We start from the raw sequence: 13,447 nt of genomic DNA on the forward strand, positions 1-13,447 counted from the left end.
AGTTGTCATTGTTTCATTATTTAGAGTATTATTTTAGTTTTAAACAGAGTAACAGAAATCCTGTTTATATGAGAATTATTGATTAATAACCTCCCTGTTAAAAGGAAGAAAAAAGGAATCTTCTATGGATATTTGCTGACGTTTGGCATCAGTAGCGTTTCACTTTTTCTGCATGCAAATTCTATGCACATTTCCTTCAGTCTCAGGAAGCTTTCCCACCAACAGGTTCAATATCATTAACAAAAAGCCTCCCCAAAATTCCAGTATCTTAAGTGGTGCTTCTTGGCCAACTCTATAATATTCTTACAGTGTTTATATATATAGTAGGATAAAAAGTCCTTTAATTTAAAATCCACTAAGTTTATTCACAATTAAAAAATTAAATTAAAATTTAAAAAAACAGCATGAAACATATAAGTCAAAGTACCAAAGTACTAGAAATTCTTGGCTGGGTTTGGGTTTTCTTTTTGGGGTCCTTCTCTTGCAAGGGAACTGTGTGTTTTAATTAGTGCTAGAAGCAGACTCAAATTACTGTCGGCTCTTCTCTAATAGAAAATTGTCATTTTTTTTCCTGTCTCAATAGCCCTTGGTACATCTTGACATCTGTTTAGCACTCAGTTTTTTTCCAGGCAAATCTGCGTGATTGCACAGCTGGGTTATAGCACAAGCAACATAATAACTACTTCAGTAGCATCGAAGGCTATTAACTCATAGCAGACTCACTAACCTATCAAAATTCATTACAAAATTCCAGCAAGCCTTTAAAATTTATTTATTTATTTATTTATTAAAATTTATAGACCGCCCCACTCCCACAGGACTCCGGGCGGCTAACACAATATAACTTAACAAGACAAACAATACAGTAACGTTCATCCAGGGGTCAGATTTTATAAACCCCAGGCCTGCCGGAAAAGCCAGGTCTTAAGCAGCTTGCGGAAAACCAACAGGGTGGGAGCGGTCCTAATCTCCGGGGGGAGCTGGTTCCAAGACATGGGCTCCATCACAGAGAAAGCCCTCCCCCGCGGCCCCGCCAAATGGCACTGCTTGGCCGACGGGAGCTGAAGGAGGCCCAGCCTGTGGGATCTAACCGGACAAAGGGAACTATGAGGTAGTAGGCGGTCTCGCAAATAGCCTGGCCCTGAGCCATATAGAGCTTTAAAGGTAATAACCAACACCTTGAATTGGACCCGGAGACCAATAGGCAACCAGTGCAGCTCACGGAGGATAGGTGTAACGTGGGCGTACCGAGGAACACCCGCTATCACTCGCGCGGCTGCATTCTGGACCAACTGTAGTCACAGAAGCTTGAGATAACAGAGACTCAGGAACTCAGCTTTTAGCAAATTCAGTTGTATGATTCTATGTGAAGGCAGGTAGCAAAATATTACAGGTAGTCCTCATTTAATGATTGCCTTGTTTAGCGACTATTTGCAATTATGATGGTAATGAAAAAGTAACTTTGCGACCAATTTTGACATTTATGACCTTCGCAGGTCTGTAAAGCAAAGGAAAACTGAAGTAAGATTGTAAGCACAATTGTGGTTTCCCAAAGCTCATCCATACTCCGTCTCCCATATATTGATAAGGGATCTCAAAGTGTAGTTTAGGAAAGTCTGCCTCAGCATTCCCACATCATAGGGCAGAGCTCACTCACCACATCAGCTCTACCAACCCACAAGCGCTGAAAACTAGTGAGAGCTCATTTGCTGCTTTAGATCTTATCTCCCCATAGGCTGAGCTACTGGCCATCATCTTGTTTCAAGAATGGATCTGATATGGTGTTGGGGCTGGGAAGAGGGCGGAGAGGTGACTTTTTGATAGATGACCTATCATTCTACTCCAGGCTCCTTGCTAGCCTCAAGCCACCATCCACTGCAGATGTCCAGAGGGAAAGGGTATGTGAAAGCAGCTAACAGAAGCTAGGAGATCCCACAAAGGGGCCACATATTATACAAGTAAGTAAGTCTTTTTTCAGGAGAAAATGGTTTAGAAAAACCGGTCAGATGGCCGCAGCACCAGCTATGATATAAAGCAGTGGTTCTCAACCTTTTTAATGCTGCGACCCCCAACTGTTTGTAAATCGAGGACTACTCAACCAGTCCTAAGTCAAGGACTACTCAACTGATGCAGCACCGTTTGTAGAATGGGACTTTTGGCGGGCTCAGCAGGGCAGAGACAGCCTGGACAATTCCTATTGGCTTTTGAAAGCCAATAAAATTAGACTCTATTCAAGAGAGTCTGTTCTTTGGCTTTCAAAAGCCAATAGAATAAAAGGGAGTAGCACAGCCAAGGAAAAGGGGGAAAAATGGCGGACTGCGTTGTTTGGCGACCCCATGAAATGGTCATTCAACCCCAAATGGGATCCCCACCCACAGGTTGAGAACCACTGATATAAAGTAGGTGTTCATCAAAAATATTAGCCTAGCACCTTTGAGCCAAAATCAGGAGGATCCTCCTTGCAACAGAGAAAAGAACTGCATTTTAATTACTCAAGCTTTATTATCTGTGTAAATATATATCTTTATAACACAAAGGACAGTTCACCTCACATGAAAGATGCCACTGCAGCCAACTTTATATTGAAAGTAGGAAGCTGTGCCTCCTAGAACAATATTTCATTTGGTTAGGTTATTCTTCTTGGCTAACTGAATACATTTTGTTCCCTTGTATAATAAAATTAGTATAAATCAAGTTTATCCAAAGGCTGAGGAAAAGTATGCTTTCATTTCACAGGTTTACAGGGAAAACAAAAGATAAGCTACCCCCCACCCCAACAAACCCTAAAAAGCCTCATAACTTTCCTCTATTATCAAGGTAGACCAAGAGAAGCCACAAAGCCTTCTGTGATATCAAAAACCAAAAGAGGAACACCCTCCCCAATTACAAGCCCAACAAACAACCCAATTGCCAATTGCTGCAGGACAACTTGCTGCGGGTCAAAAATTACATAATATCGAAGAAATGGCAAATTGGCCATAGCAAGTGGCGAGTTGGCAATAGCAAGCTGGCCACAGCAAGTTGGCCATGGCTAATTGGCAGCAGTGAGTTGCCTGCAAGTTGGTCATGGAGAATGGTCCCATTCTGACCCCAAATGGCAAGAAGACATATACCAGTAGTTCAGAGGACATCCTTTGCATAACAAAACCAACAGCCAGGGATTACTGGCTCCAGAAAACTGCACGGCAGACAAGACACCCTTGGATCACCTATGCTGGAGTGCAAGCAATTCTACCATGTAATGTTGTTTGCTTATTTTTGGAAGCATGCGGAAATTTGGAAAATCTTTTCATTTTAGATATTACTCCCTTCCCATTAGCATTATGAATGTGGAGTCCTTGATGCTCTTTGAGCTTGGTTGTTTTCTTGCAGATGTTTCATTACCTAACTAAGCAATGGAATATCTGCAAGAAGACAACCAAGCTCAGAGAGCACCAAGGATTTCACAGTTCAACCCTGAGCTTCAAATATTCTATTAGCGTTATGATTGCATGCTCTGTGCATGCATATGTTGTGCATGTGCAGGTCCAACTATTGACTTTGGAGAACTATGTAAGTGGAGCTGAGCAACTGACGGGTTTGGGAGGTGTGTCCTACTAGCTTTTGATAGTGCTTTCAGTCAGTGGAGGGACTTGTGTGCACTATACTGAAACAAGACCAAAACCATGCCAGAAGATATCACAATGAAAAAAAAAATAACTGGGAGTAATAAAAATAAAAAGCTCAATAATAAAATTGGCACCCAAACAATAAAGGTCCAAAAACACGACTATAGTTTTTAAAAGAGCTGAGAAAACTAAACAGCCTTAGTGGGAGACTAAAAGAAAAGGTAGTTTAGGTGCCAGTTAAGCTTTTCTATAGAAGTTATTTCATAAATAGAGTACCACCATAAAAAATACAAATCTGTCAATAACTTTAGCTTTCCATGATTCCTTTATCATTCATTAAACAAATGTTGCTGTTTGAAAGAGCGTGGAAGGATGCTCTGGCCAAATCTAACAAGCTGACATTTTGTCTTAGACTTCAATTCCAATACTAATTATTGCTGTACAGTCTATGCACACATTGCTAAAATATTGTGAACCTTCTACCAACAGAATTACAGTTTGTAACTTAACACAGATATACTCACAGATAGACTGCAGTAGAACTTACCCAAAATTGCAACAACTTCATCATCTTGGATCACTTCCAAGGATCCTGAAACCACAAAGCAAAGATTGTCCACGCTCTCACCCGCATGGTAAATGAGATCTCCAGGAGCACAGTGCACAGTCTGAAATTCCATTGCAAGAGCTCGCAGGCACCCATCACTAGCTAGTCTGAAGGCTGGGTGCTCTTTAAAAACTTTTCGATTCAGATGTACACAGATATCTGCTCTCATGTCCTTAGGACAGATCTGTAAAACCTAGGACAACAGGACCAAAAGTAAGCACGCACAAGCCTTAAAGAGTGTGTGAAACCCTCCATGAGATTTATCTCTATATTAATTAATCCTTAATGCATTTGCCAAAGAATTTATTCTTTCTTTCTATAGTCAGTTAGTTCTAGCTAGAACTGGAAGCTTGTTCTGTTCTGTCGGTCACTGTAAATGTTAAACAAAGGGTGGCTAAAGGATTTAAAGCAGTGGTTCTCAACCTTTTTAATGCCATGACCCCCAACCGGTCGTAAGTCAAGGACTACTCAACCGGTGCAGCACCGTTTGCAGAATGGGACTTTTGGTGGGCTCAGCAGGGCAGAGACAGCCTGGACAATTCCTATTGGCTTTTGAAAGCCAATAGAATTACTCTATTCAAGAGAGTCTATTCTATTGGCTTTCAAAAGCCAATAGAATAAAAGGGAGTAGCACAGCTAAGGAAAAGGGGAAAAAATGGCGGACTGCGTTGTTTGGCGACCCCCGTAAAATGGTCGTTCGACCCCAAATGGGGTCCCGACCCACAGGTTGAGAACCACTGATTTAGAGGCAAGTTAAAGAAACCAAGCCTGTATGATCTAGGTTTTCCTTATATTTTGCTTAACAATAAATTAAAGTAACTTCAGAATATTATAGTTTTACAAGGCCAAAAGGAAAAAGTGATTTAAGTCAAATTTATTTTCAGATTAATTAATTAATTATGAAAATATTAGAATAAATTAACAAAACATTTACTTGTTATAAATACAAATAAGTATAATAAAATAGCAACATTGTGGTAAAACTCTTAATCTGTTTCATTTGACCAATAAGCTTGTTGCTATATAACTGATCATCACAGTTTCTTCCAACTGATATTTTGAACCTGTTAAGAATTTTATTTGCAAAATTAATTCATAACCATAAAAAGGTCAGACTTAATCTTTCTCTTTATTAGCTTTGCTTTACATTCTAAAGTACAGTAGATAAAATAAAATCTCAGTGCTTAGAGATTCAGGGGATATATGAAATTTCAACAGATTTGCTCAGATAAGTATGTAGCACTACTTACCTGAGCATTACTAGCACTAGCACTAACTGCAGAGTACAAAATACACTTGTTATTCATTTTGTAACATTTTTCACTATTCGTATGTTTGCAAAATCGGCAGACCTTGAGAAGTAGGCTTGAGAATTTGAAGATCTATATTTATCAGCCAATTGTTTTATTTATTGATTTTCTACAAGACAAGAAGTCAGGGTGGCAGTAAAAATATAGGCCAGTGGTGGCGAACCTATGGGTGCCAGAGGCGGCACTCAGAGCCCTCTCTTTGGGCACGTGCACCATCACCCCAGTCCTAGGCCTTCAGCTGGGTTTTATAAAACCTTTTCGCTTTAGGCCTCCGCCACCGTGTGGAAAAAAAAAAGTTCAGTCAATTTCAACTTCTCGTGGGAAAAAAAAGATCTTGCAACGTTGGAATTGATTGATTGAACTTTTTAGTCCCACCCAGTCGGCCATTACCACTGCAGCCACGCCCATCCAATGGGCCACGCCCAGCCAATGGGCCATGCCCAGCCAATGGGCCACGCCCAGCCAATGGGTCACACCCACCCGGCATAAGTGGGTTTTGGCTTGCAGTTTGGGCACTCAGTCTCTAAAAGGTTCGCCATCACTGATATAGGCTATTAGTAAAGTGCAGTGAAAAGCTAAGTAATGCTAGATTTCTCAAGGGACCTCACCTTTTCAGTATCAATGCCCCTGGACATTGACCAGGTAGAAACAATGTAGTCCATCACACGTTCACTCAAGCCTTTGGGCACTTGATAAAGCTTCAGGAAATCCCGGACACTGTTTAGCATTTCATGATATCGGTTTGTATTAGCATACATTTGCTGGAAGATAGTTGTCACATTCCCAAAAATGGTTGCGTATAACAGAGCTGCAAATAGAAGAAGGTGGGAAGGGGGAACGAAATGAAGGTGGGCCTTCTCTGAAAGAGGCAGATGGTTTGGCAACTACAGCAATACATTGCAGTATTTGTGGGAGAAAACAGCATCAATTCCATCAATTGCAGTAATAATTATCTTAATTGTTACAACCCTAAGCACTGATGCCATTTATTGCCTATTGATACAAGCCTTTAGAGATGTCCTTTCAAAATTTCATGTATTATATAAAAGAAGGGTGCCTCATCTTGATACAAATTCTCTTGTTTCAATTAAGAGTGCCATTTTCAATTTGGTTTATGTTAAATGACTTACTGGGTAACTTCACAGCTGTGCAATTAGGGAAACATTTTCTAACCCTGGAGGCTGCTCATGCCATCCAGGCTTGATGTCACCTTAAATCATTACCTCCCATTCACTTAACTGTACACAGGCACAGACCTCTTTCAGTGCTGTAAATAATAATGCATATATTTATTAACCTTCGTAAGCTTGCCTTTCCCAAACAGAAGTTCATGGAGTCTTACAAAAGTTAAAAATGGCTTATACAAAAAATGAACAGACACAAATTCAACAAAAGCCAGCTCAACGAAAGCCCTTCAGTAGCTTGAGCATGAAAGGTCTCTGATGTTTTTCCACTTGGCAGATCAGATTATTTTTAATAAAAGTCAGATAAATGTACTTAGAGAGAGTGTTACATTTGAGAAACCACAACAGGAGAAGCTGAGACTCAGAAAGATATCAGATCCAGAAACAAGCCTCCATATACAACAACAGTATTTGATTATTTCATGCAAGAGATGCAATTTCACCTAAAAAGGAATCGCAGGAAGTATTGCTGGGGAAAACTCTGCCAAACTTTTGAAATATTGCTGCCAGCTATACAGTTCAAAGCTCTCATGAAACCGTTATAGTAAGTCCAACCATTGTTCCATCTAGTGTACTGGGGATGTACTGATGTATTGCAGATGGGCAGGGACCGATAGGCAAATTTGAATTCTGAAAGCAGGTCTTAAATGCTTTCACAAAATGATTGCCCAGAAGTCTGCCAATTTGCAAAATGGCTACCACAGATGAGATAGTAATCACAGACCAATTTACTGAAAGATTAAAAGATGAGGTTATTAGTTTATTTATTTATTTATTTATTTATTTATTAATAAAATTTAGTTCATGCTTGTCAATTCATACTTTTCAACCCCTAATAGGAAATATTAGGACTTAAACCCAAATGGTTTATTGCTGGGTTGCATTATTCCTACAAATATATTTAAGGCCTGTCCACTACTGTTATCTGAGCCAAGCCAGCATTGGTGCTATGCCTGTATGTTCCCAGATCAGTGTCTTCCAAGGAAAGCTGAAGCCATTTTCTTTTGGTTCAGGTGTGCCTCAGCTCCAATATTGGATCTTCACTGGGAGGAGGCTGATTTTCCAATTGTGAGAACTATTGTCCATTCCTACTCCCTTCCACCTGAGCTTACTTCCTGGTAGATTTCACAGACAACTTTATTGGCAAATCTCCTCTTAATCTGGTCAGTTTTACAATGCCTGTAAAAAAGTGTGCTGGCCTGACCATCTCTGCTTTTGCACAGATCCAACTCTTGTAGCAATCCAATTTCTGAGTACAAGCTATTACACACACTTTCTCCATAAACAGTGTTTCTGGAACCATAGTTAAATATTGGAAAAAAGTTCCTACTTGAGGTTGCAAATTTGTGATGTCATGCCATGTGCACTGCTTTTAACAGAAATGTATATGCAAGAAAAATATTACCTTCACACCAGACAACTTTCCCCTCATCAACCCCTCCGATATCTTGCGGCTTGGCCAAAGACAAACAATATATGCTGAAAACACAAGGGGGAGCTAGTTATTAATTTTGCTCCTTTCTGTAAGGACTGGGAATTCAAGGGTCTGAATCCCACTGATAATTTTGTAGTCTCCTATTGGATGGCTGGAGGAGACACTGAGTAGTTCAGGGTTCTCAACGTTTAGCCCTTCAAATTAGAACACATCAGGAAACAGACTCCACGAGATATGCTGAAATTTTATTTTTTATATAGGCTATAGTAACAGAACCTTGAAATCCTGACAGCCTCTCTTATATCAGAGAATCAAATTTCTGATGATGTTACCTAGTTTGGTAATGAAACATCTGCAAGAAAACCACCAAGCTCAGAGAACACCAAGGAGCCCACAAAATCAAGTTTACATTTCTTTGCAACATCTGCTTCTTTTTCCTTTTGCTAATTGTCAAATTCCTTCTCCAAAGTCATCTCTGTAGTTCTCTATCCAGAATTCCTTATTGTCAGGAAGAATGAAATGGATTGCAAAGTTCACCTTGAAATGCTTACAAGAAGTTGGAGAGTAGAAATAGCTCCATGAGGAAATGCCCATTTATGCCAATATTAGACTATTTTTGAAGTATCTCTAAAATGTTGTCCATATATCAGCATTAATAGAGAGATGGTACATTATATAGCAACAATGTTCTAAGCAATTTAACGTGCAGCTTATATCAAACTATCTTGAATCTTTCTTTATCCTGGCTAAGGCTGAAAGGATCACAGGCAATAGATTCTTGAAAATAAGATTAATCCCTTAGATAAACCCAAGATTGAATGGCAAGCATTTAAATATTATCAACATAAACAAATAGATTCAAATGGCCAATCATTCTAAAAATATTGGTTTTTTTTAAACCAAAAACATGCCTCTTCCCATATAAAATGGTTCAATTCCTCTGATGATCAATAATGGTTATCTTGATTTTGTAACATCCCATGGAACTTCATTTAACAATCAAAAAGAAAAGGTTTTGGTTGTGAGGTTTATCTATAGAACAAGCTTCTCCCTTGAAATTAAGCATGTACCAACTTTATTACAGCTGAAGGTAAAGATAGCCTTGAGTGTGCTCGGCTTTTGGTGCAAACCTTCATGTATTTTTCTTGGCAGAGTGATGGAAGAGATTTGAATTTTGTCCAGGGTGGAGGTCTAGACTAGTCAACAGACCTAGGTGGTTCCCCATTCTATATTAAGCAATGTCAACTCTGCTAAGTTTCAGCCAAGATTAGCCCCACAGTCTCTTTAGATTTTAGGTACATTTTTTTTCTCACCTTAATGTTTCATCATTTTAGTAGTGTTACTGTGACCAAGTGTGTTTCTTGTACATTCATCAGAGAAAATAGCAAAGTGCATACGGAAAAAAGACATTATTTATTTGTACATTGCTCTTTCCTCTGGAACAGAACAGCATAATGTACAGAGGAAAATCACCATAAAAACTATTTATAATTGTAAGAAAAAAGGCCCAATTGCTGATAAAAGTTTTTAAAATGCAACATTTAGGTATACTATAAACTGAGTAAGCTGCCCAGAGTGTGTGAGCCGTCCCTGTATGTGAGTTGGGCAGCTACATAAATGTGTCTAATAATTAATAAATAAATGGTTCATGAAGCCAGTTTGATTGTGAAGCAATTACGGCTCTGCACTTGTCCTAGTAAGAATACTATAAATTATTTTCTAAACCTAAAAGCCATCCATGCTTCTCCTGGAAGAGAATTTAATAAACAGGGCAGCATCTCCCAAAATAGCTTTCTTTGAGTCAGCACGCTACAGGCCAAAGTCACAGACAATAGTACCAATAGCAATAATTTTATTTTTCATGTGCCCATAACCAGATGAGATCCATAAACAAGTCCTCCCCAATTTATCTTAGTAAAGGATTTTAGGGAAGACAACATTTCAGGTATTTAATAATATTGCTTTATTAATACTTTTATTATTAAATTTATATACCACCCAAATCCCAGCAACTCCATGGGATCTTTTTGGTTAGTGAAGATTTCTATATATATGTATATGTGTGTGTGTATATATTTCAAAAAGAAACATTAAAATACAAATTATCATAAAGGGGAAAGGGGAAAGGAAATAAAAGAATAAATTTAAAAGTGCCAAAAAAATACATCAAACAAATAGACTAGTATTCTCAACCTTTTTGACACATCTGAACTTTGAAGAGTTATTTGGTCAAACAACAACCAGACAGCAGCATTTTGCCCCAACTGCAACTTTTGGACCATTTTCAAAGGTAGAAGACGTAGCATGCAGCACAGTAATCCAATTGTGAGGGCATGGATCACAAAGTTAGAGCATCATGTCCCTGGGATCTATTCATAAATAAATAGCAATGGAGCAGAAGTGATTGCTGTATTTAGAAGCCCGAAAAGGAAAAATTCTCTGCCATGACTTGTGTTATCACAGAAGCATTAATATTTGGCAATGATAAGAAAGCGTCAATAACTGAAAAGTGATAGATAGTCTTGATTTAGGCTCAGGAGCCAATTATTTATACAGATATAAAAAAACCATAGAAGAATTGAAGATTAAAAAATAAAATAATTTACAGGTGCTATATACATGAATTCACATGATGGAAGTTCAGAGAAGGAAAACACAAAAGATGCAAATTTTAAGAAACAGTCTTTAGGTAGCAAATCCCTAAGAGAAAGCGAGAGAACTACCTAAGACAGGGGTGGGGAACCTTGGCTCTTTTATGACTTGTAGACTTCAACTCCCAGAATTCCTGATCCAGCCATGCAACTACTTAAGAGAAAGCAAAATTGAGAAAGCCTGAATCGGGATCCTTCAGAGAGAATGAACAATGCCATCGTGCAAAGAAAGAGCAGTTCAATGTGATCTCAGTTTCAATCCAGGTCTCAATAAAGGTACTGTCCCATCTTTAAAATATTTACTTTCTCAGGAAATGTTCAGAATAGAAGAAGAAATAACAATGTCTGAAACATTTCTGAGAGTGGTCTGGCAATAAAGCCACCACCATCTGAAAAAGCAGGCCATTGAGCAATCATTTATTTTAGGAATGAGATGTAATCTTTTTATGATCATTCACTCTATGACACATCACAGCATTTGAGTACCCTAACCCTTAGCTACTTGTTTCTTCACTGTTGATGGTTGATCCTAAAAGTCAGAAACTGTCCATCACTTCAGTATCTTCACTGTCAATTTTAAGATTGGTTACAGGTAGACCTCAACTTATGACAGTTTGTTTAGTGACCATTCAAAGTTACAGAAGCACTGAAAAAAGTGAGTTGTGACCATTTTTTCACACGACCGTTACAGCATCCCCATGGTCACGTGATCAAAATTCAAACACTTGGCAACTGACTCATGTTTATGATGGTTGCAGAGTCCTGGAGTCACATCAACATCTTCTGCAACCTTCTGATAAGCAAAGTCAATGGGGAAGCCAGATTCACTTAACAACCATGTTACTAATTTAACAACTCCAGCGATTCACTTAACAACTGCGGCAAGAAAGATTGTAACTGGGGCAACTTAACAAATGTCTCACTTAGCAACAGAAATTTTGGGCTCAATTGTGGTCATAAGTCAAGGACTACCTGTATTGTATCTGTTGTCATTAGTTTGGTCTACTTTATACTTAATTTTTGTCCCATTTTTTTTTATTCTGCTCCTTGACTTTTATAACTAGGGCTTGCAGATCCTTTGCTTTTTCAATTATCAGGGTAGTGTAATCAGCACTGCTAAAGTTATTGATGTTTCTTCCTCCAATGTTAAAACCATGTTCATCTTCCTCCAATCCAGCTTCCCTATATTCAGTATACTGTTGAATAAATAAGGGGAAACTATAGAGCTTTGATCACGCCTTTACCAATCTGGAGCCAATGTATTTCACCATGTTCTGTTCACAATGTGGTTTCCTGATTTGTATCTAAGTTTCTCATGAGGAGAGTGAGATGTTATAGGATTTCAATTTTTCTGAGCACTTTCCACAGCTTGACATGATTGGCACAATCAACTGTCTTTCTACAACTGATGAAGCACGTTGTGACTTCTTTTTGATATTCTTCGGCTTTCTCAATCAACCAGTGTGCATCAGCAATAATATCTCAAGTTCCTTGGCTTTTTCCACATAGGACTCTAACCTGTGCTAGATGATCCTAGGCATTATTTTGCTAGCATATGAAATTAAGCATATTGTACAATAATGTACACATTTTGTTAAATCTCTCTTTTTTGGTATTGGAATGTGGACTGATCTCTTCCATTTTGTATATAAATCTTTTTATTAAAGTTTTATAAAGAACATAAACATCAACACAAAGTAATAAAGGATTTTTTTTAAAAAAAAAAGCAAGGGAAGAAAGGAAAGTACAGAAAAAGAGACACCCCCCCCCACCAAAAAAAAGTAAAAGGAGGCTTCTGATTTCTTCTGCAGTGAATACTAATACAATTACAATATTGTCTCTTACTCTATGATTACAAAAGAGCTCCTTTTTTATCCATTTTTTTTCAAAAATCAAAATCACAAATGTATTTTTTTTCTGTTTCATGCAAAAAGTCTATAAGAAGTTTCCAGTCAGCCATAAATATAGATGTATTTTCCTCTAAACAAAAATCGTAATATAACCACAAGATCTGCAAGATCCATCAGGCATTCAGCCAATGTGAAGCACAGCTAGAAAGTTAGCAAATGGGATCTCTCATAAATATCGTGTTTTTAATCTTCTGTCCAAAAAACTAACAAATGGGATCTTTCTGAAGGCTACTGCCTACTGATGCCTTTGCCATTGCCTCTAAAGGGATCATCTGCCTCCCTATCACTGATGCCCAATTCAGATGCCTTCTTGCTTTAGCTTGGCGGTGGGATGACTTTGTGCCTTGAATGATCGTAATGGGAATGTATATTCTCAATGTTCTTCACTCATCCCTCCCAGGAATGATAAGGCAGCACAGCAGGACCTGCAGTTGTTATGACCAGAACCCAACAATAAATTAGGTGTTTTTTAGACTGATTATTTTAATGTAATAACATTTTCAGCAAAACCAAACTTAATTGAGCACCTTTTCCACTTTGAGTCTAATATTTCATTTTCATCAAGGCACTCCAAACATGTGTCCCAATTGTTAAGTATAATTCCACAGTCTACATTATAATTATTCTTGCTCAAAGACATTAGATCCTGCATGAGTGATCTTTACTTTACTATTAGTTACTTACTGAAGAGATAGTAAGAACAGGAAAGACTTATCAGCACATTAAAATAAATTGACTCACA

The 13,447-nt window shown here is 38.3% G+C and overlaps 1 protein-coding gene across 1 annotated transcript in view; it reads right to left on the bottom strand.

The window, feature by feature from the left end:
- KCNH1 (potassium voltage-gated channel subfamily H member 1) overlaps nt 1-13,447 on the bottom strand; it is a 114,947-nt gene that overhangs the window by 6,668 nt on the left and 94,832 nt on the right. The window contains exons 8-9 of the mRNA XM_039359656.1: nt 6,134-6,333; nt 4,156-4,408 (exon numbers count right to left, since the gene is read on the bottom strand). Coding sequence (XP_039215590.1) covers nt 4,156-4,408; nt 6,134-6,333 — 453 coding nt within the window. The remainder of the gene's footprint in view (nt 1-4,155; nt 4,409-6,133; nt 6,334-13,447) is intronic.

The sequence above is a fragment of the Crotalus tigris genome, unplaced genomic scaffold, assembly GCF_016545835.1.
Source record: "Crotalus tigris isolate CLP2741 ecotype Arizona unplaced genomic scaffold, ASM1654583v1 scf7180000019097.2288821080:1192077, whole genome shotgun sequence".
Taxonomy (NCBI): Eukaryota; Metazoa; Chordata; class Lepidosauria; order Squamata; family Viperidae; genus Crotalus; species Crotalus tigris.